Source organism: Vidua chalybeata, chromosome 3 (genome assembly GCF_026979565.1).
Source record: "Vidua chalybeata isolate OUT-0048 chromosome 3, bVidCha1 merged haplotype, whole genome shotgun sequence".
Taxonomy (NCBI): Eukaryota; Metazoa; Chordata; class Aves; order Passeriformes; family Viduidae; genus Vidua; species Vidua chalybeata.
In genome coordinates, this window is record NC_071532.1 from 25,825,156 (window position 1) to 25,849,012 (window position 23,857).

Here is a 23,857-nt window from a genome sequence, read left to right on the forward strand (position 1 = left end):
CAATTTCATCAAGCTTCCAAGCCTTTGAGGCCTTCTCTACCCTTTTGAAGCTTCAGTGGGGCAGTGACAAGATGAGAAATCATGGTATTGCTAGGCTTTAGGCAGTAGCCTCTAAGTGAATTTTTTTTTTTTTTTTTTTTTTTTTTTTTTTTTTTTTTTTTTTTAGCATTAGGGCCTGAAGAAAATTCAGTTATTCATTGGGAGCAGAAGATAACACAAATTCAAGTCCCCTGGAGCCAGTTAATGATCTCTGGGTGAGTCATTCTCACCCCTGTGGGACAGTGCCTCTTCATTCTACACAGGATGTACATTCTGTCTAATGCCTGCAGGGTTGTTCAGATCCAGCTGATGAATTATTCCGAGAAAATCAAGTTGCCTTCCAGTATTTGGTGGAGAAAATGCCATGCACAGCCTTGCAAGCTGCACTGTTATATTTTATCTTTTTTTTCTCTTGGCAGCAAGCTGGACAATTTGATTTCTAAAAGAATAACTGACTTTGCAGTCATCTGCAGTCCCTCTATTGCCTTAACCAAACTAGTGATCAACATCTAAAAAACCTTAGGACTGCCTCATTCTGAAAAAAGAAAGTGGGAACTCTCTGATTCAGCCTAATGCAGGCTAGAAAAACTTCTGAAGCCTTCAAAACTTCCCTGGGATTTTTCCATCTGCATGGAGTTTGTAGCTTTTGTAGACTCTTGTGTCTGTTTCTGGAAACTTGTAACACAAGGCCACAATACTGACAATGCCCTTTAGATACTATTTACTGCCTTTTTAATGGTCTAAACACTGTTACAAGCAGAAGCAGTTTACTGAGGAAGCGCTGGAAATTAGCATCCTAGAGGCTGAATTTTGATCCCTTATATTAAGCAGTATTAGCTCGTTACTTACAAATATACAATTACAAATCAGTAATTATGCCCAACCATTGCCAACACTTATCCTTTGTGACATATCTGCTGAAGTCCTTTCTACAAAGTTCAGGATATTATTGTTTTGTTTTCTGAAAAGTTGTTGTTAAACAGAGCTGTAAATATTGATTTAGAACATGGTCAGAGAGGGTTAGTTCATTGTGAAGCACAGACAGAAGGAAATCCAGCAGACTTCTAAGAAACCTTTCCAGCCCAGGAAGCAGCTGGATTGTTAGGCATCTGCCTATTTTATCCATGCACAAACCACATCGCTTTCTGGAAGGGGTAATAATTTTTAGCTTTGGATTCCTTTAGCCTCCTCCCAGCTAAAGGAATAATTATCTGACTAATCATAGCTGGGATGGCTTCACATTTCCCATTTACCTGATGAGGTTTCTAGTGTTTTCTTGGAAGGATCGAGAATCTAACCAGAAAAAAAGAAATAAAACGACCAACCCCAAAACTCCAATGCCAAAGAAACTGTAGACAATAATAAATTTCTGGGATTGTTCCTTCCTAGCTGTGGGAATGTTTAAATTACAGTGGCAACTGGGGATATTGCCTGCAGATTTCATAGAGGTACCTTAAGAGGAACATGACCTTGTGGTCCTGGTTGTAAAACAAAGAACCTCCCTGAAAGTTCAACCCAGTGTTGAACTGCATTGCTTTATGACGCAAGGCTTGTGTTTGCTGTGCTCTGCAGCACATGCAGCCTCCTTCTGTGAAGCATCTCCTATACCAAAATAGCTGAGAGAGAATCCCAGCTTTGTGGAGAAGTGAGATTTAAAAAAAAAATGAAACATTTTCTTACCACGACTCTACATACTTTGAAGCAGGTTCCTCAAATTTGCCTGGCTCACACCTTGGCTAAATGCCTGAGGGTAGGTGACAGAACCTTTGCAGAGTGTTCACAAGGGTTCTGCTGTGCTCCCTCTGATTTTAGCCGTAACTGAATGTAATGTCTCAGTTCTATCCTGTCTCAGAAGTTATCCTATTCTCTTTCCCCAGATAATCTTCAGGCAACCAAGTGCTTTATTAAAATAATATCTGCACTACTCTCAAGAAGCTGCCTTTGGATCACTCTGCTTTAGGGGTTAACTTGCCCTTTCATTTCCTCACAGACCTCTTCCAAAGCAAAGGAGAAGTCTCTGTGCTAGAGCAGTACAACTCAACTACCAATGATAGTATTTTAATTCCACGCCCCAAGAAAATGTCTCTGGATGCCAATATTCTTGTGTAAAATAAATTTCTATATGCTGCATACATGCACTCTGCATGTACAAGTATGTTTATTAATGACACAGTAAGTCATACACTTATATTTTCCTACATTTAAAAGGCAAGTTCTAAGGAAAAAAAAAATCACTTTAGATTAGCAGCTGTATTAGCAGCCGTCAAAAATATTACTACTGGCTCCAATCAATTTAGGCATTATATACTTTATTAGTAACATAGAATGGTAAGGAATGATGCCATCCACATATACACATACATACAGTATTGCAATCGGAGAATATTCATTCAGAACTTTTAATTTTCTCTTGAAATAAAAAATTGGACACTAACAAAACCAAAGTATTACAGCAAAACACATTTGGTATGTTCATGAGTAGAACAAAGACATGAGCAGTAAATAACATGGGTCCTACACAGAAATACATTTCTCTTAGGAAGTTTTTTTGCTTAAATTCATTCGAGTTCCTGCATTAACATCACTTCTCCCTCTTCACAGAATTCAGACCGAATGGTGGGGCTGGGGGCAATCATGTCTTACTGTGTAAAATGACAGCTTGTGCTCCACGAAACATCAATAACCTGTAACACTTGAGAAGGAGGTACATACATGTATTGAAAACAACTGTAAAGGTCACACATTCCCATTCACACAGAAAAACTAGTCAGCTCACAAAATGGAAAAGGAAAACAATAAATGCTTACAGCCTAACCCAATTTCACTTGGTTGTAGATGCACAAGGTAGTACAAATATTTCTCAAAAAAACATTTTTTCATTAGGCAACATGGGCTGGCAGCTCTAATTACACACTCCACTGATTGTCTCTGAAACAACAGATTGCCTTGAACAAAAGAGATGACCAAGAGGCTGAAGTTAGAAAAGCCCTATTGATGTCTTAAGTTTTAGCTTTCATATTTTCCAGATTCTGTACTGCATTAGTATATAACTGCCCTATTGATGCCTTAAGTTTTAGCTTTCATATTTTCCAGATTCTGTACTGCATTAGTATGTAACTTTGAAGTTCATATAGAGTGTTAGCAAATTCTTTTCACAGTTTAATTTGACAAAACAATCCTTTTCCAGCTTGAGAACCAAGGACACCGTTGCAGCTTCAGACTCAAAAAGCATAAACAACAGTGAATTGAGGAGAGCAATCTGGGAGGATGGGACTTTATAACCTGAAGCTGTAATTGGACAATTAACCCAAAATGTAAATGGACCAAAACTTATAAGAGTGTGAAAACATGTGACCCATCACCCATCTTGGGTGTAGCCCTGGCCATGCTCTTGTACTGCCCAAGGTGTTTCCTTTGAAGGCCTTTTTAATAAATACCTACTTTACTCCTTTAACACTGTCTAGCCTGTGTTCTAGGTAGCCTCTCAAGGCATCACTATTAACCTGAAATTATTCATATGTATTCTTGCTACTTCTTCCCTTGCTCTTTCTTCCTCATAAACCATGGGCATTTACAAACAGAAAGAGACAAGCACCCATCTACAAATACTTGTTCTGAGGGACTTACCTACCAGCAATTCCAGACTCCATCCTACAGGTCTGGTATTTTCACACCCAGCCAATAGAAATGAGGGCTTTAAGGCCATGCCAGGAATCCTAAATAAAAATGTGTCAATGTTCTCTGAGTCTCTTCCACTGAAATTACCAAAAGTTTACTGTGGCTGGGAAGAAATGCTAAGATAAGAACTAATGTTAACACTAATCTCTGAATTTTGTAGCTGAAAGTTATCAACTGCACAACCTGCTGGACTCCTGGGAACTTGGGGCAGTCCCCTTGTTTATGCTCCCCACTGTGTGTGTTCTCTTGCATCCTCCAGAGCTCTCCTAAAACACTCGGATAAAAAGCAAATTGAAAAGCAGAAGCTGATGGATTGGACTGAGATGCCTCTCCTCCTTTGGTTTCTTACACCATCCTCTCCTAGTTGATGTGCAATTCAGTTCATGATACAATTACTTTTTTTAAGGAGCTAGGATTTTTAGCCCCCAGTTCTACTCATGCTGGAGGGCTGAGCCAGGATCTGAAGGCTAAGAGTCAGAAACCCTATTTGCAATTCCAAATGCATGTGGAATTTCCAGGCTAAGAAGGTTGTTTGGAGAATCCATAGGACCCTTCCAGTATCTGAAGATGGACTACATGGAAGTGGGAGGGACTCTTTGTCAGGAATTGTAGTGATAGGACAAGAGGAAATGGGTACAAACTGAGAGGGAATTTAATTTGGAATCAGGAATAATTTTTTTACTGTGAGGATGTTAAGACACTGGAACAGGTTGGCCAGACAGGTTGTGGACACCCCAACGCTGGCAGTGTTCAAGGCCAGGTTGGATAGAGCCTTGAGCAGCCTGGTCTAGTGGGAGGTGTCCCTGCCCATGGTAGCGGGGTTGGGACCAGATGATCTTTAAGGTCCCTTCCAATCTCTTAACATTCTATGATTCTATGTTTGATTGAGTGGCTGTTGGCTGCTAAAACCCAAAAATTAAAAAGCAAAAACCACAAAGCCTCAACTACTCCAAATTTATTTCTGCCATAAGCTAGAACCTCAGTTTCTTGACAGATGATAAAACTATCACATAAAAAATACTGATTTGCTCTTTATTTGCTCTTTATTCTCCTGCTGAGCCTTTCATTTAAATACTTTATAATTGCCTGAAAATAGCTCATAGGTTTCCAACTTTCAAGCTCCTTTTAGAAGGGGAATATTAAATCCAGGATGTAATTAAGCCTTCATTATTAGGAATATTTTCTTTTCAGGGACCCAGCAGGGTTTCCAGCAAGACAAAATCTTCTTTCAACCTTTTCAGAACGTAGCCAAGTAATTTGGCAGAAGATAAACACAAGGAGCCAGAACTAGAATATTTTTTCAATAATCAGCTGAAGATAACTAAAGAAACTGGAAACTAGTAGTGAAGAAAGGAATTGAAAAATAAATTTTAAGAATGGAACAAAAATACTCAATCTTTTATTTTGAACAGTGTATACTGAACAGCGAACATCCTGGATACTGCCAAAGACCGGGCATTTGAAAACAATTCCCCAAAACTACAAAAATATTATCTTGTTAAGATTTTGCAAAACCAAAAGTCAAAGCAACCATGCATGGGCCATGAACATAAATATTTTCTGTATCTGTATCTTGATGAAAAACATATATATATTTTGGCACACATTACTATCATTTTTCCAAAGGGAAAAGCCACCCAGGTATGTCACAAGGCAGAAACTTTCACTTTTCTGACTCAGGCTGAAAACCTGTACTCCCTTGATGGGGCAGCTTCAATGTAAAGGACTGACATAATGCAAGCATCTCTACTTTCACTCCTATACCCTTGCCTGCCACTTGAATAGCCAAGAGTGACTTTTCCTATATTCAGCTGCTTCAGCTGTGGACTCTTCTAGAGTTCACCTCTCCAGAAGCAGCAAGGCCTGGTCATTTTCTCCCTAGCACTGGACCTGGCAAAGAGACATGAACCCTTTTTGGCAAGGCAAGTGTTCCAAGTGTGCTTTGTTTGTTCTGATAGGTCTTCCCCTGTCTAAAGCATTTATCATACAAAATGTTTAAATCAAGATCATCACATTTAGAGGCTAAGCTTAGAAAGATAAGCTTTCAGGGCCCTTTTTATACAAAAGGATTTTCCTGAGTCTACAGCAAAATAATAAGAAGCTTTTAATTATATTTATTGTACTTAGAGACTAAACTTGGGAGTTTGTTGTTGTTTAACCCCAGCCATCCACCAAGCCCCAGGCAGCCACTTGCTAGCTTCCTTCCCCACCAATGGGACTGAGACCAGAATCAGAAGGGTAAAAGCTGGAAAACTCATGGGTTGAGATAAAGACAGCTTAATAGGGAAAGCAGAAGCCACACACACAAGCAAAGAAAAACATGGAATTAATTCACTGCTTGCCATGGGCAGGCAGGTACTCAGCCATCCCCACCAAGTGAAATGGCTGCTTGGGCAGAAAATACCATCACTCCAAACATCCCTCCCTTCCTCCTTCTGCCCCCCACTGTATACACTGAACATGATGTCACGTGGTCTGGAATATCCCTTTGGTCAGCTGGGGTCACCTGTCCTGGCTGTGTCTCCTCCCAACATTCCATGCACTCCCAACTTCCTTGCCTTTTCTGATGTATGAAAATCAGAAAAGGCCTTAGCTCTGTGTAAGCCCTGCTCAGCAATGATAAAAACATCTCTGTATTATCAACCCTGTGTTCAGCACAAATCCAAAACACAGCCCCATGCCAGCCGCTGTGAAGAAAATTAACTAGCCCAGCTGAAACCAGCACAGAGTTAAATAATTCCCCATACCCAACAGCAACAATCTGTGGGAAACTTTGACCAGGATTCCACCTTCTGGATGGCACTGCATCTGTGGGACTCAAAGACACAGCATCACTGATGGTACTCAACTTGCAGGCTCAGTTTGCTGAGCTAAAAAGGAAATGTTTCCAAAAAGTCCACTAACCCAGGTCTGACTTCCCCAGCAATAGTATTATTGTAGTGCTATCAGTTCTGTGGGTGTGTAGATAGAGCACAAGGTAAAAGAGAAAATTTTCAAAAGCACTGCACTGAGAAACCCCCATCCCAAATACAGATAAATGAAGTAACAAAAAGTCACTGTTAATAATGTCTGCTCATTTTGCAGCTCAGATGGTATAAAAGAAAATACTTGATCAGAAAAAGTAAAAATATCACTATTTTCTTTTCAGTCATCCTTACAGCTTTTAACAAACTGCAAAAGACATGATTTAAGTTACACAAGCACTGGAATTTCACATGAGACAAGTGATACAATTCATAAAAAGGACAGAACACGTTTTCTGATACTCCACAAATATTCAGAGGTTTAACACACAAAATGGAATATCTTCAGCAGCACTGATTAAACTCAAGATGAGGCAGGGATCTTCTTTACAAAGTAAAGGCACTGGCTCTTTGTAAACACGTACTCCTCTCTCTTTAACTGAGAAAGCACTCAAAATATTCTGTGGAGGAAACTTGTGTGGTAGTGTTCCATTGCTTATAAGTATTTCAAAACAGAGATATCAAAGGCCATTGTCCTCCTTTTTACTGTATTTAATAAGAAATGTTTTTTCTCCAATTGATCTAGCGGGAAACTTTTTAAATCTCCCCAGAAATGCTACAATGAAACTACAGCAAGAACAGTGTTTTCTCTTATCTGCCTTCTGATACCTATAAAGAAGTTTCAAGGCAAAAGAAATGTCAGATGCCAGTATGAAAAACACCCATCATCTCTTGTTTTCAGTATTGTGCTATCACTTTTCCAGAAGGAATCATTGGCTTATATTCAAATACAGATACATTTAAAATAAAAAATGAACTTGTGAACGTCCTCCTGCTGTGCATTTCCCTACCCTTTCACTTTTCAAATGCACCAGCAAGACTGAACAAGAAAAGATTAGACACTTCTGATCATGACAACTTACTTCAAGATTCCTGATTTTTTTTTCAAGTATGCATCCTGAATGCAAATCTCCCTACCGTGGAGTGTTCACACAACTCTTTACTAATGAAACTGCAAGACTTGAAAATGTTAAAATAAATATTCCATACAAAGGTGAATTGTTTGCATCTTGAGCAAAATGAACTGAGCATCTTCATAGCTTCCAGTACACAACTACCACCAATATCAACAAACACATTTCACTACTCGTACACACAAATCCAGTGATTACACTAGCTCATATCATTCTGTATCTAACCAAACTTGTGCGTTTCTGAGTCACCTTCCTTCAGCTTCATAAAGCTGACTGAATCTTTAATGTAGTGCTTTCAGGTTCTACAGGACTGTCAACTGGTACCTGAAGAGGGAGATATAAAAATAAAAACACAACAGGAATTAAGGTGTTATTCAACAGAATCATTCCCAAACTCAGTATTCTTGGGTAATTATTAGGCTAGACTCCAACAGTATATGTAGTTAATTAAGCAAATTATATAAAACCCTATTTTCCTTTCTTTTTGTAATAAAAAAGAGCCCTAACACAGAATTTAGTTTCTTAGTATAACTCTAAAGTATATATTTACTGCATATAAATATCTGTCACATGAAGATTAACTTCCTTTTTTTTTTCTCCGTTACATTTAACCACAGTAGAATCTTGACCAAAGTTCAGTATCTAAGTGAAATTGAACATTATTAACACAGGCAGGTCTCAATCATGCATGGCAACATCAGGGCAAGGACTACAGCTTTTCTTACACACCCCGGTTAATATGAAGGAAACTGTGTGACGATCTAGGCTAGTTAACGAGGTGATAATGGAAAGCAGAGAAGTCATGCACAGACCCGAGAGAGCCACAACCCCGGCTAGGAAACCCACAGGATGCCACACTGAGCACACGCAGCTGCACAGATTTCAGGCTCAAGTTAGCTCAGGCAGCACCAGCTCGAAGTTTCTGAACCTCACACAGACACTAACAGAGTGCAGTTGGTCACAGATGATCAAAAGCTGCTGGGCATGCAAGACGCCTACACAAAAAGAAGCATGGCAGAGGATCTTGTAATATCTGACTCCAAAAAGCTGTATCATATCTTGATCCAAACAATCAAAAACCCACAGCACTGAAAAAAATTTTCCACTGAGAGCTTTATTTCTACCAGTAACTGCAGTAGTTTGGAAAAGCTGCTGAAACATGGAGCCTTGTGATCATCAGAAAATGCTATGCTCACTCTTCCTTTAAATTGAGAGTGTCAGCAGAAGAACAAACCCAGCTCTTTATGCAGCACTGCATAGAAACTCCAGCATGGCTTCTGTTTATCAGACACTGACTTCATCTGAAGGGACTGCAGGTATTTTAAATTAAATACATAGTCTATAGGACGGCCTCACAACTCAGTAAATAAAGAGGCTTCACAATTTACAATGCTACCCCCACTATTGTGAAAAAGCAAGATTCAAGCAATAAAAAAATATTATTAGCCACTTAAAATTCAAATATTCAAAAAATTTAAAAATTAAAAAAATTCTGAGAGCAGAAGTTTTTTCCAATTTTTTCATGGGAGTTAAGGAGAAAAGCAGGTAAGTGAGAGCAGCATCCCATGTGGCTCTGTTGTTCAAAACCAGCATGGAATCAGTCATAAGATTTTGTCAAGTACTCTTTTGCAGCTGATATGGTTATGCCAGTAGAAGTCAAGCATTCAAGTAGGTAATACAACCATGGTAAAAGAGTCACCACTTACAGCTTTAACGTCCAAGTTCATAATCCCTGAATTCACATTGTGTCTTCGCAAATCTGATTTTATTAAGGCTGAAAAAAGAAGGAAAAGGGAAAGCTGGTTCACACCTTTGCAGTGACATGCTCTTCCAGGGAAATGTTTGCAGGGTGCAAGCACACAGAAGCTGCTTTCAGCGCATTTTCAAAATACCCGTATTCGCTCTTCGCAATTTGATCTTACTCCTCACAAAGCACACAAAGCAGGAAATGACAATAAAATATTTTAAACCACAAGCACTTAAAGAAAAACTTGATAGTTCAGCACTTTCAGCACACTTGTGATTCAACATATGTAAACACTGGCACAGTTCCAGAGTGCATCAGCAATTTCTTGCATTTGGAAAACTGCAAACTGCCCCCATTTGTGCATTTGTTTCTATTTCTTGCCCCATTCTGGAGATGGACATCTGTCTCAAATTCAAGACGTCTCAAGAAATGGGGGTCTCAAGAATATGGCTGTCCATATATTAGCAACATCATCCTAAAAGCACCTACGTTTTTACATTACTTGCATTTGTAATTACCTGTTAAAATAATGCCCACAAAAATCCAAGCACAAAGAAAGATGTTTCCTGCACGAGGACTGTAGTCTGTTGTGAGCTTTCCTTGAACAAGTGTAAAGATAATTCCAAATATCTATAAACAAACAAGTAACTTCATCAGGATCATACAGAAAAGAGTCATCATTTTATCTTTAAAAGTTCCAGGTCATATCTTATAGAAATCAAATTTAAAAAAAAAAAAAAAAAAAAAAAAAAAAAAACCAACAAAAAAAAAAAACCACAGGACTATAGCAACAAAACAGAGACTTAGCTAAGTCTAAGAAAGCCTTCCTAGACTTGAGCATAGTGGTATTCCTGAACATTACTTCACTTGAAGAAATAAAATGCTGTAACCTGTGCTGATGCATTAAGGAGACCTGAGGAAGTGCCTTCAGACTCTGGATATGTAATTTCCACAGCAAATTCAAACCCAAGTGGAAGATAGCCAGTCATGAAGAACCTGTTGAAGAGGAGAGTAAGAGGATGACAGGCATGGCCTTCATCTGTAGTAACAGTAAGAAAACATAACATGATGCTCTGAACTGTCATGTGTTCATGGCTTAACAGAATTCAGTAATTCCAAATAATAGTGACTGCTTCGTTCCCTCAGTATGATCCAAGAATTTTAGCCACACATCTTTCCCTTTAGGGCAAAGCTGTTAAAACATGTTTGTCCTATTTCCCATAACCACCATACATAGGAAACAACCTTTGCAAACAAGTCTGCAAGCCACTCCATACTTGAAGCCAATTACTTTCATATCAAAGACACACACAAACAACATCATTTGATCAGCCCAAATATCCGTGCTGGAGGACAAAAAAATGAGTAGGGAGTGAGGCTGTACACTTGAACACCTGCTGGAAGCTGCTGTGGAGAAGCTGAGGGGACCGATGGATGATGGGAAGAGGCTTAATGCAGCTGAGATTGGTTGACTGGCTTTTAAACTGAAACTCTCAAGACATCTCTAGTTTCATCTTGACCTCTGTGTCTGAATACAGCAACACTCCCTCAGCACCTCTTGAGGCTTTTAGATCGGATATCTATAAGCAAAGCAACGAGCATGTTGCCTGAGCTATCAAAGTATAGGTTAATGAAAATGCAGAGAAGCCAGTCTTCCTAGATCTGCTCAGTTAAACTCTAATCACCTACACACTGTAGGTGAAAGGTCAAGAGAAAACTTCAACTTCACTGCAGACAGCTTTTTGAATAGAAACCAAATAAATTGACCACATAGAGACCTCTCTTAGGTCCTTAAAAAGGTAAATGAAATTTACTGAAAAGTGAGTTACTTTAGCTTTTTTTCTGATGTAACAGAAGGTGAAAGCCTAACTGTACTGTGAGCTAAAGGCATAGGCTGAGACCATGGTGACAGAATACACAGCAGAATTATCCAGGTAAAACATTTAAATATGTTTCAGAACAGAACTGCAGTAAGTCTTGTAGTGCTCTTTAATTGCTCACCCAAGCACTCCTCCAGTCACGAACACTACTATAAGGTATCCGAGGTCCAGGGTGAAGGTAAATACCAGCAATCCAATGAAAGAGAGAATGTAAACAATCAAAGTAGTTTGCCTGCAACCCAACAACAACAACAAAAAATTAACATTGTTAATAGAAAGCCATAGCACATTGCTGAAGCATGGAAGGATGACATGAATATCACATAAGCCACTCTAAAACTATAAAATTTGCTTCATGTAATTCTGCCTCAAACTTAGCATGCAGTGAGCACATATTCATTCCTAAACCCTTCATTTGTTATCTGGCTGCTTCACTCAAGGCTAAGGACACTTACTCAAACTCTTAAAGAATGGACAATCACAGCACACACCTTAAGACTATTTTAGTTCTCTGCTATACTGTACCTCTTGGCCATTCTGCAGTGCTGTCCATTACACAATACATCAACACAGGAGCAGCTGAGTCCAACACGATTAGCAATAAAAGTCAGCCTACCAAGAGGCAAGTCAAATCTCATTACAGTGTTCTATTTATTTTGAATCTGGAAGAAGGGATGTCTTCCAAATTCTTAAAATACATATTTGTAAGCCAAAACACATGCAGAAACAAAGCCAATCTACAGCATTAACATCCATTACGCTTGTAGAGGCACATAATGTACTAAGAGTCACAGGGGAGAACTACTCCATCACAAACAGTGCTCCAGGGCAGTGCTCGCTCCTGGGGGCACCACACCATGGATGATGGACCCAGGAGCTCCTAGGCCAGAAGAGAGCTCTGCTCCATGGATCATCCCCTGAATTAAAGCAAACATTACTTACTAACAGGATCAGGAGTAGTATAAAAAAATTGAGAATCCATCAGCTGGCCATTTGACAAAACAATGCAGGGTAGGCTTAGAGACTTTATGCTTTCCTAGAAGAAGCCCACTGGGCCACCTGGCCACTGTATGTAGGACCTACAGTGCTTTCCTTACACTCCTGAGGAGATAGAAATAGATGACAAACCCCTTTGCATTCTGCTCCCTCACTTCTTTTGGCCAATAACCAGTAGGAGTCTCAAGCTTTCACTGTAGCCACAGAAATTTCTCTCCATCAAGGCCACTAAAAGATCAGGGACCAACTGCATTTCATCAGCAGTTCATTTCAGCCCTTATGTTGGAGTATTTTCCTAATGCAATTGCATCACTCTCCTACCCTTAACCCCACACATGCCTACCCACACTTACTTGTATGTTTTAGTGTAATCCAGCCACAAACCACAAATAATCGAACCCACCATTCCTGCCACCACCAGTGTCAAGCCAATTCTCCCAGCGTTCACTTCTTCTCCCTTTCAACAAATATTTATATGGTGCTCATTAATAATTGCTTCCATTCAGAGTCAAGTTCAGACCTCTTGGCAGTCATAAGTGCAAACAAACATTCCTATGACTCCCACAGCTGTATGGTACAAGAAACTGCACAGAGGTATAAAAGAAACCAAATGCCTGAGCACACATAGTACCTACAAAATAAACATCACCTCTGCAAATGTACAGTGAAAAAGAGAAAGATAAGATCCAAGAAACTTACCTCATAATGAGTTACTATCATCTGGTTTAATAATGTGGAGACAGAGTAAAATGCCCCAGTCATAATACCTGCAGTACCAAGAAAAAAGCTTCAGTCATTCCAGGTGCAGCCATGCTGATTTGTTACCCTAAAGAATTCACCTTCTGACATTTAAGACTCACAACACAAAAACCTTTCTACCAGACTACAAGCAGATAGCACCACTTACCATAACTGATTAGCAAAAGTATAAATGGAATATTTTTGAACAAGTTAATAATGGACTGCTTGTAGGAGTAATCCTCAGGAGGTTTATTTTGCAGGACTGCTTGAGAGTGACTGGGAGGGTATTTGGGCTTTTCTTCAAACACTGGGAAAAAAGAAGAAGGAACAATTTTTGATTCATTGCTACCAAACTAATGTGGTGTTGTGTTTTTTTTGGTGTGGTTTTTTTTTTGGTTTTTTTTTTTTTTTTTTTTTTAAGTGTTTCAGCTTGATGAATTTCAGAAGAGTGACTTGTAGGAGTGACTTGTAGTTTTAACAACTGCATGAAAAACAATTTCTAGATTTTCTCATGGAAGAACTGAGTCACAGCCACAAAGGATGTGTTATCTGGTCACATCTGATTGCTACCAAAATAGGGTCAAAGACAGCACAGCCTTCATCTGCAATACATCAAGATCTTTGTATATAAATTGTAAGATTAACAGAGTGAATTCACATTATATCATAAGTCCTTGTAGCAAAGAAACTAAGAGAACTAAATATTCTGAAAGAAATCACCCCATGTGAAGCACAACATAGAGGGAAATGGCTGTTGCTTAACCCTGGCACAACAGGTAAGTGAACACAAACTGGAAAAATTGTAACCTCAACTACTTTGAGCAGTCAGCTGCTTTACGTGAGACATTGTAAACACCCCCTGTAGCCAGCATGTCAATTCCAGTAATTTAAACACTTACCAACTCCTGCTAAGAAGAACAAAAGTGTGGACACTATCGCTGTTCCGTAGAACATGATGCTGATGTTATGTGCCATAAGATCAATATCATTTGGTGTATTTGGGACCAAAACAGGTGGCAACAAAAAGCCAATTGCAGTACCAAGCTGTAAAGCAAGAAAAAAAAAAAAAAAAATCAGTTCCCTCTGAACATACAAATGACCAGAAGTGAGAACTCTTACCAGGTAGAATTCAGAATTGTTATCATAATATGCATTAATAAAACTTTAGTATCACATTTCAGAGCCAGTTGCTCTCAACGTTGTTTTACAACCAGATCTTCCATAATTCAGGTTTAATCTTTTCACTTCTCAGTTGAACTACAATACCGCGTTTAGTGTATATATTTACACTACACATAGTACTTATAAAATAATCTTCATTCTTATAAAGAATTTTTCACAGGAACTAAACATGAACATAAATTTGTATCAATCTTCCCGCAACTGAAGAGCTACAGATGACACAAGATTCCAGCTACTCTTGTAGAAATGTTCTTCATTTGATGTCATGCTCCTGCCGCTACAGTAGCAAAGCCTGACTGCAAGGTTTACTGAAGAACAGACAGAGCAGAGCAAAGGAATATCCTTATCAAGACCAAACTCAACAATTATTTCTAAGGAAAATCACAGAATGAAGTTGTAGTGGGTTTATGTGTGGAGCAAATTCCATCACAACAACTGATTTTGCATTAAAGAGACATAAAACAGGAACTGAAATTTTGGGTATACATATAAAGCTTTTAAAATATGAAGGAACAAGTCCTGGACTATTCTCCAATTTCTCTCTTCTGCTCCCCCGAAACTTAATGGCATTTTAAAGTGTTAGAACATTTATTTTAGGTAAAATTAAATGAAAAAATAGCACCAAAGACTGTTACGAGTAGGAAGCCAACAATCAGCACGCACATTAGAGGTGTGCCACTGCGCTTACAAAGCACCCTTTTTGCATACCCTGATGAGGGGTTTGCTACCTTTTTCCCCCCCAGGCCATCATATTGACACAGTATCCAATGGTCACAGGAGAAATTTGTCTCCTTTTGTCCTCACCCTTCAGTATATGAACCCTACAAACACGAACAGAGCACACAGTTACTTTTTGTCTTTAGGTATATTTTTTCCTCGCCCAATAGTAGCCAATGCAGTACCCACAATGTTCCAACAAAGTCGAGTGATACCATTTTCCATCACTTACATCTAGAGAGGTTAAGACCAGAAAGAAGAAAGTGTTCCAATGAGTTCGGTGTGCCTCATTTAAGACGCTTGTGGAGATCTGGCACTCCTAACAACCCTGGACAGGTACATCGCTGCATTCCCAGTGATTTGTGTTCCAGTTGCATCTCAAAGAAGTGAGATCTGATTTTTGATAACTGCTCTGTTCCTCCCCTGCCTGCTGTCCCAGCATTCCCTGTAGCTCTGAAGTTTCACACAGTATCTGATAAGCAACTGGATGACCAACAGCTGGGTGGGTTATGGCAACCTGTTCTATTAGACAGTTGACATTGTGCAATTAGCCAGTACAGTGAGTGGGTTATAGCGACGTGTTGTGTTACACAGTTCACATTGTGCAATTATCACTGCGGTGAGACCCAACGGGAATGCGTATGCAGAAGAGAACTGCAATGGGACACATAGACATTAGTTCTAACTTACAAGTGCCTAACTTCTTGCTACTCTTTCAATCTAGCTTTTGAGAGGTTTCTAGGGTTTTTTTTAAGGAAGTAAAACGTGAGAATAGAGAAATTCTGTTGTTCTATTGACACAGTACCAGCAAGCACTTCAGCAGACACACTGAGATCAGTCCTTATCAAAGCAATGACCCATGCTCTGACTCCATGTTGCAGAAGGCTGAATAAATTGCTTTTATTAAGCTAAATTATATTACATTAATACTATACTATATTATAACTATATCATACTAAAAGGATACTAAAGAAAAACATGTGTCTGTCTCCAGACAGTCATAATACAGCTTTAATCCAACTGGCCAATCAATCCAAACAGCCATCACCTCACCGGTGTCCAATTAACAAATCACTCTTTGGTAAACAATCTCCATAACACATTCACATGTGCCAAACAACAGGAGCAGCGCATAGAGATAAGAATTCTTTTCTTCTTTCTCTGAGCTTTCGCACTGCATCTCACAGCTTCCCAGGAAAAATCCTGGGAGAGAGAATCATGTCTCTCTCTGTTCAGAGAATGTGAATACCACAAGTCCTAGCTTCTGGAGGGGAATACACTCCAGAAATACCCACAGCTTATTTTGTTCACATCCTGATCCTGCTTCCCTTGTCCATCCTTCTCATGGTTCCCATCCACACAATTCCTGCTCTCCCACTCCTGTCCTGCACCACTTTAACCCCACATCTCAGCATCCAAGTGAAGTGTCAGTTTCAGGCTCCAAGGTGGATACTTGACACTGCTGCAGAACTGAAAACTCAGTAACTCCTTGCTACTGGGAGGCCTGGTGCATGTCAGGAAGAGGGGAAAATTAGCTGCCAAAGAAACCTTTAACCTCATACCAGGATGCAGATCCAAACTTTTTGCCTCACTGCTGAAACAACCAACAATTTCTGAAATCTTCAGTCCAAAAGGGACAGCTGATTTGTCCACTGGAGTCCTTTGATGCAAAAAAAAAAAAAAAAAAAAAGGCGTTTTGGAAGAACTGTGAACAGCCAGGTATCAGCTAGGTTTAGGTACGCCCTAACTGTAAATACTTAACATTAATGTCACTGCTGTCATAATCCAAAGTGCACAAACATAAAATCATTAGAATCACATGATAAAAAACAAATTCCCCCATTATCTTAACCAAACTCTACCTATGACCTCAGCCTGCATCAGTGATGCTGATTTTGCCACAGGAGGGGAAAAAAAAAAAAAAGCTGTGACAGTGGCAGGAGGTGAGAATTAGGCTACAGGAGGAAAAAGTATCATACCTGCACCTGTGCTTTCAGATGCACCTGTTCCAGCTCTCTGAAACTGGCCAGGACCAGGGAGCTTGAGGAAATCCATGACTCAGTTATCAGCTCCCAACAGTGATGTGAACTATCACAGCATTACACAAACCTTCAGGAGTCACCAGGGTATTGACTACTGGCACCTGGCAATTAGAGGCCTTATTTTAAAAAGCAGAAACCAATATGTGTTGTCGCTGGGGCTCTTCATGAAAGTTCACGTAGTACACATCCCTCCTTCAGTCAAATGAATCCAAGTGCCAAAATGCAAGAGAAAGAGAAAGTGGAACAGGACCACTTCAGAAAAGGGTCTCGACTGATGTACGGCCGGCAGCTGCTGGAAGCGTGTGAGCTGCCACACGCTGCCACATGGCCGGGCTCCTGCACAGCCAGACTGGCCGGGCAGCCGCGCTTCCTCACCTGGCCACTCTCCCAACACCACACCCTGGAGAAAGCCTTTTCCCACTTAAGCACCTGGTTTTTAACTCGATGCCGAACTCCAAGGAAACCCACTTCTCCGAAGCCCCGCTCGCTCCCTACCTGGTTGCCCAGCACAGCCACGGCGCAGGCGGTGGAGACCTCGGTGGGGCCGAACCAGACGGAGGCGATGCGGGAGGGCAGCCCCAGGATGAAGACCTGGGCGACGGCACAGACGGCCTGGGCGGCCAGGGTGAGCGGGTAGCGCTGGGGGGCCAGGCTGCCGCACTTGAGCCAGGCGCCCACCGCGTTGAGCCCCGCGCCCAGCAGCGCCGTGAGGCGCAGCCCGCGGGCATCCAGCAGCCAGGTGGCCGGCAGGATCAGCGGCACGTAGGCCACCATGTACACCATGGACAGCCAGTCGATCTGCGTGAAGGAGACGCCGTAGAAGCCGGCGAAGACGTTGCTGAGGATGCTGTACTGGATCCACTGGAAGGCGTTCACCAGCGAGTAGCAGCTGAAAACGGCCAGCACCGCCAGCCGCCGCCGCGACAGCCGCGTCTCCAGCCGCGCCTCCGGCCGCACGCCGCCCGCCGGCAGCATCTCCTCGGCCTCCGGGGCCGCCTGCTCCCCGCCGCCCGCCGGGGCCGCCCGGCCGCCGCCCGCCGCCTCCTTGCCGGGCAGGAAGCCATTGCAGCGCTGCAGCGGGGCCGCGGCCGTCGGCATCTCCCCGCTCTCCCCCTCCGCCTCCTCCTCGCCGCCGTCCTCCACCATCTCGGCCGTCTCCCCACCCAGCTTCCCCGGTGGCGGCGGCGGGCTCAGCCCGGCTCTGCCTGCCAAGGTCACCTGGCTGTGGATCCGCTCGCCGCCGCCCCGCCCCGGGGCCGGGCCCGGCAGCAGAGCCCGGAGGGCGGAGCGGGAGGCGGCCCCGAGGGCGGGCGGGGCTCGCCGGAGCCGGCAGCGCTGCTGTGGCCCCGGTGGGCTCGGTGAGCGGGGACTGCAGTCCGGGCTGCTGGGAAGTGTTGGGAGCGTGTGCATGTGGATATACGCAGAGATGCATATCGAGATCGAGATGGTTGTTTCGTTCGCAACTCTGCTTCCGTTTTCTTAGTCCATCTTTCTCGTGGTTCCTTTTATCTGCACAATCCCCTCACTCCTGCTCCTGTCCTGTTCCACTTCAGTCCTCACATCCCAACATCTGAGTGATGTATGTGCACACACACACTGAGACGCACGCTTCTTTAAGTCTTTTAAACTGAACTTACAAGTCACACACTTGCTGTGTGACTTTTGCTAGCTGCATGAGCACAACAGGGCAATAGTAATGATGTAAATAATCCCCACAATATCTCCAAGGAAGGAGCAGCGTCACCTCATTTCTGTAACCTTTTTGGTGGCAGGCGTGTCCACCCAGGCAAGGCTGGGTGGGCACAGACTGGTGCTTTGTGGCTCATCCCTCACCCCTCCTCCTCGGCACAGGCAGGGCGCCTCGGCTGCTGCACCATCTGTGCAGGGACACATAGGCCACACCACTTCCAGCACATTCTGGAAAAATCCAGGGCCTTTCCCTGCCATATTAAGATTTATCTCTTTGCAGTGGTGATGCAGAGAAACATACTGAAGTCATAAGAGATGGATAGGCAGAGACAGAGGCCCAAATTGCAGCAGAGGGTGGCCAGTACAGTGCATTATCGGGGCGTGTGCATCCAGTCCTTCATTGCCTCCAGAGCCGCAGGCAAAACATTCCTTGTTTCCACTCAACCTCTGAAATTTGATTTGACACATACCCCAGAAAACTGACCGTCTGGCTCACGTGCAGAGGTGGGTAGATACCACTTCAGTAAGCAATCTTCCCCCAAACCCTGCCCGGTTCATGTCTGCACAGGAGCAGTGTCTGGCAGCCCCGTCACAGTTTGTAATTTTTCTGCTGCAGACAGTGTCACCTAATAAAGAGATAGATTGTTCTCCAGAGCGTAATAAGAAAATACAGAAATATTTAAGTTTGCTAGCAATGTTAATAGTATTTTATTGGTTTCTATGGGAAATCGTTTGGAATGTGTTCAGAAATAACACACTGCACATTGTTCTGGGTATGTCAGAGCCTAATCAGATCTGTCTGGGCTGTGGATACACTCAGCCACCAATCTTAAGTACCCTCACTAATTAAGAGTTGGTATTTTACTCAAGACCGATTGACCTATGTAAGCCACAGTTCCTGATCTTATTTACAGTGTGGATAATAATATGGACACGTGCTTCAAACTATTAATTTGGCTATGTTTGCTTTCCCTGAGCACTTAGCTGAGCAGCAGTAGCAATGATTGCAGGCACCATGGAATTTTAGATACTACTGCAAGTAGTCCTGAATTTGCAGGTAAGAGGTGTGTGCAAGAAATCTGCTCTTTAAAAATAAAGTTACCTATGTCAGATTCAGGCCCTTCTTGCCTCTCTCATTCATGCCTAAAAAAGTGCCTGATTTATTTTTAGTTTTTCTCCGTAAGATCAGATGCTTGGTAAATTTCCCTCAGTTTCTCTACCTGACTTGTTCTAAGTACTGTAGCAATGGAGCTTTTTTTTTTTTTTTTTTTTTTTTTTTTTTTTTTTTTAACAGGACCTCAAGAGGAAGCAGTATAGCAGGAACTGAAACAAACATTATCAAAGGAATAGGATAGCTGGCTTTCACTTTAGGAATGTATATCCATATTACACATTGTATGCTGAAAACACAGCTCAGACTCTGTCTGTGCCAGTGCTTGCAGCAGTGGCCCTTCATGATCTCTGGCACAGGCTGTGGGTTGCCCTTGGCGTCAGGAAAAGGGCTGTGACACTTTGGCTGCTGAATAGATGTAGCGTTAGCATTGTAAATTATTCTTGTTCTTTTGGAAGAAGGTACAATCACTGATCTATAGCTGACTTTATTTAACATTTTTCCCCTCGAAATTTGGATGATCTCAAAGTCCATCCAAAGACAGCATTTACTTCTTAAAACCAGATGAAAATAGGCTCTGTTCTCCCATTCTTTCTTTCCCTGCTGTTACACCCTTGCCTGCTTACAGCAGGCAGAGCTGCTGCCGGCTAACAACCTCAGAGAAAGGTTCAAACTCATCCTGTGCTAAGGATGGCTGGCACATCTTGGGTTTCACCGCTGCCGTGGCCTCAGAGCATCATCTGTCTTCCCTATCCACCCAATGGCTCGGCACACTCAGTGTCATGTGCTTCCTCCGCGGAAGTAGTAACGAGACACCAGGGAACTGTCGAGTAAAGAAAAGAGGGCGTGGATGCAAGCGAACTCCGAGAAGGAGGCTTCTTCCAGAAAGAAGCAAGTTTATTTACAGCAGATCGACACAGAGGCAAATCCATCTTTGCTACTCTGCGCTGGTCTCCGAGAAATCAAACCTGTTTGATTTTGATGAGGTACAACCAATGTGTTTGCATCCTGGGGACATTTATCTCCAGAAGCACCTTCCTAAAAAAGAAAGGAAAACCAAATTTACAAAATGATGGCAAAGCTTTGATATTTCTCTCCTGCTGTATTTCACAGGCTTCATGAGCGTTACTTCTGATTTGTAGCCATTTGTTCAAAAAGCAGGGCCAAAGACAAAGTTGCCCAGCAAGAGAAAGTTACCCCGGGAGAAACATCCATTGTAGCAGTTCACTTAAAATGTGACTCCCTGGATTGCTTCCTACATTTCATGGACAATTTATCAAGCTAAAACCAGAACACTGATATCAAGGTTTACAGCATGGTTTATCTTAAAATTGCTATCTGTTTTAAATTTACCCTCTAACTGAAAATTTAAGCTCTCCTGAATACTCCTCTTGGTGATAGAGGAGTAAATTTCTCATGTATACCCAAGCATTAACAAAGTTATTTTCCTGAATGCTGTGAAAAGGCCAAAATACCTCTTATGTTTCAGGCAGTCACTGGGAAGTAAGTGATACAAATTTACTCCACAAAAATTATTTTCTTGTATCCAAATTCCAGAAATCAGGCATGGACCTAACACTTAAATTTTGGGGCTGGAGAAGGTTAAAAAGCAATTAGAAATGCCAAATCCTTACTTGCAGCAGTGTTGTTGTTTCTTCTGTAGCATATGTGCCATTGAAAGAAGAGTGTATCTTCACAATTATTTTGAAACTAAAAATTCATCTTGCAGATACTGCATCTTTGTAAAAAAATGGCTCAGAAGGAGCCTTTTTGTTTTAATCCAGGGTATTTCATAAAATACAGGAAACTCAGCTGTAGAGTGTTGCTTTCAGGGTGTTGTTATTAGCTTTTGGACACCACTAGCTGGGTTATCTCAGTCATATAAATTCCTAGTTATGTCCTCCTTCCAAACCTCAAAATGGTATCTAAGCCCCCATAAAAACCCCAGAAGTCAACCCATCTTTGGAAAACATGAGGCCAAGGTTAGGAGTCTGAAATGGAAATTGTGGACTCCTGCCAAAATGGTAGCAATTCTAAAACAATCCTAGAAATTTTATGTATATCAGACACACAGTTAAGACTTCCAGATCTTCTGGCATTAATGTTTCAAACCATGTATCTCAGTCTGCAAGAAAACAAAACAAAACAAAACAAAACAAAACAAACAAACAAACAAACAAAAACAACAACAACAAAAAACAAAACAAAACAAAAACAAAACAAAACAAAACACCCCAAACTATTTTACAATGCATTTATCTCTTGGTTATGATTTTCAATGCAAAAGCTCATCTCTCCATGCAGAGAAAACCTACATGACAGGAGTGCACCAGGTCCTTATCTCCCAGATGAGTTGTTTAAAAAAGAAAACCACAGCAGCTCAAGAAAGGGATCCCAGAACAAAAGATCTGAAGTTCCAACTGGGCTAGAAATGAACTATTTTAGCTGGATATTAAACAAACCTCAATAAGCTGGACTTGAAATATAGTCGGAGAGTCACACGCCTAAATATCTTGGTACAAAGCTCAGAGAGAGTACAGGGGAAAACGTAAACATCCTTTTCCTCCTATGCAGTCCTCATTCCAGCTACATTTGCCCAGTCTCCCCACAAGATAAAGCCAGAACCCTCAACTGAAGAAAAAGCATTTTCAATTCAAGGCACTTGTCTGAAATTTGTTTGTAGCTCCAGAAGTTTGCCCGGCCAGCCCAGTTTGGGAATATGACTGCCCACAGTAAGCGTGTTTGCCAGTGACTTGGGTTCAATTTTTGATGTACTGACAAGAATATATAAGTGCACCCTGAAGTACCAGAGAAAAGTTCTGGATTTTAAAATATGGGTAATTAACTTCTGTACTGTAAACAATAGAAATTTGTGTTCCTGGGTGTCCCGATCCGTACAAAAGATGCAGAAATGTACCTCTGGTACTTCTGCTTGGCTGCCATCTGCTTTTCTTTTTGTAGCTAGCTATCAATTTCATATATGTAATGGAATTTTACCCCTGAGTTTCCTACCAAAGCAAGCAGGGGAAAAATTACAGACAGAAAATAGATTTTTAATACAAAAAATAATCATGTCAACAAATACAGTTGGCAAAATTTATTGGGTTCTTATTCTCCAAGATTAACAAGCTCTTCATATATTACAAAAAATGTAACTTCCATCTGAATCCTTTATGCAGAAAAGTGTATATGCCCACAAAAAATATTAATAAAATGCATGATCTGTAGAAGAGTTGTCTTAAAGAACGTTGTCTTTTTTGATCAGCACTCGTTCACTGGAAGGTTATTAAATTTGGGGAAAGTCTTGGAGGCATTTTCAGTTACATCACACATTCCCTCCACTGACACACCAGCAATGTGCTGTCAGGCAATCCTGATGTCTTGGGTTCATTTCCTTTATAAAAGATAACCAAAAAAGCTGACAAGTGACATCAACCTGGACCATCAGAGGGCTGTGGAACAGGAAGGATTGGAGAGGCTGTGCAGATGCTGCCAGATGCATCTCTGTGTGTTCATCCCATCCCAAACAGCACACCTGGGAGATATGGCAGGATTCCACTAACACTTAGCAACTCAACTTACAAGAATTCAGTAATGTGGGAGTTTTCTCTGTTGGCTGCAGCAGGACCACAAGTGACTAAGTCAGAAGTAGCTTTCTATGGATCCAGAATGTCCACTGAGAGTTCCTGCTCCCTGCCCATCTGCATAGGAATGCTGAGCAATCAGCTGGTGAAATCACTTTTCAGAGCAACAACAATAAAATCTTCACATCTAGGATGTCTCAGAGTTACAAAAAATGAAAGAGCACAATGCTCTTGAAAAAACATGGCGTAACTCTCCTTCACTACCTGATTCATTACACTTTACCTGCCTGGTCCATGCACACAGATCCTTTGAATATTAAATGGAAGGGCCATGTGATTTTGGAGCCACTAAGAGCCTGGTATGAAAATATGTTTTAGAGACAGATTGCTCATCCAAGCTTGAGAAACGTTGCTACTTTTACTATTGAGGAAAACCAAATATTTAGTAACAGCTTGAAGTTCCCAATTTCTGAAGAGGTTATTTGGTTTTTTTTTTTTGGTGGTTTTTTTTTTT

General features: G+C 41.4%; 1 protein-coding gene across 1 annotated transcript; it reads right to left on the reverse strand.

Moving 5' to 3' along the window:
* Positions 1-2,331: 2,331 nt before the first annotated feature.
* Positions 2,332-18,105, reverse strand: FLVCR1 (FLVCR heme transporter 1). The gene is made up of 10 exons (XM_053938815.1): positions 17,455-18,105; positions 13,918-14,062; positions 13,185-13,325; positions 12,977-13,044; positions 12,631-12,734; positions 11,403-11,513; positions 10,292-10,397; positions 9,920-10,031; positions 9,361-9,428; positions 2,332-7,978 (listed from the first exon to the last, which is right to left on the reverse strand). The coding sequence occupies exons 1-10, from the start codon at positions 18,103-18,105 to the stop codon at positions 7,916-7,918; spliced, it is 1,569 nt and encodes a 522-aa protein (XP_053794790.1). The 3' UTR covers positions 2,332-7,915.
* Between the last annotated feature and the right edge of the window lie 5,752 nt (positions 18,106-23,857).

What these genes read in the sequence shown, in the direction of transcription:
- FLVCR1 (XM_053938815.1), bottom strand. Translation starts at nt 18,105, where the DNA reads ATGGTGGAGGACGGCGGCGAGGAGGAGGCGGAGGGGGAGAGCGGGGAG. An exon ending in TGATAGTAACTCATTATGAG is followed by an intron (nt 12,735 to 12,976) that starts GTAAGTTTCTTG and finishes ATTTGTTGAAAG; the next exon opens with GGAGAAGAAGTGAACGCTGG. An exon ending in TGTGGGCATTATTTTAACAG is followed by an intron (nt 9,429 to 9,919) that starts GTAATTACAAAT and finishes TTCTTTTTTCAG; the next exon opens with CCTTAATAAAATCAGATTTG.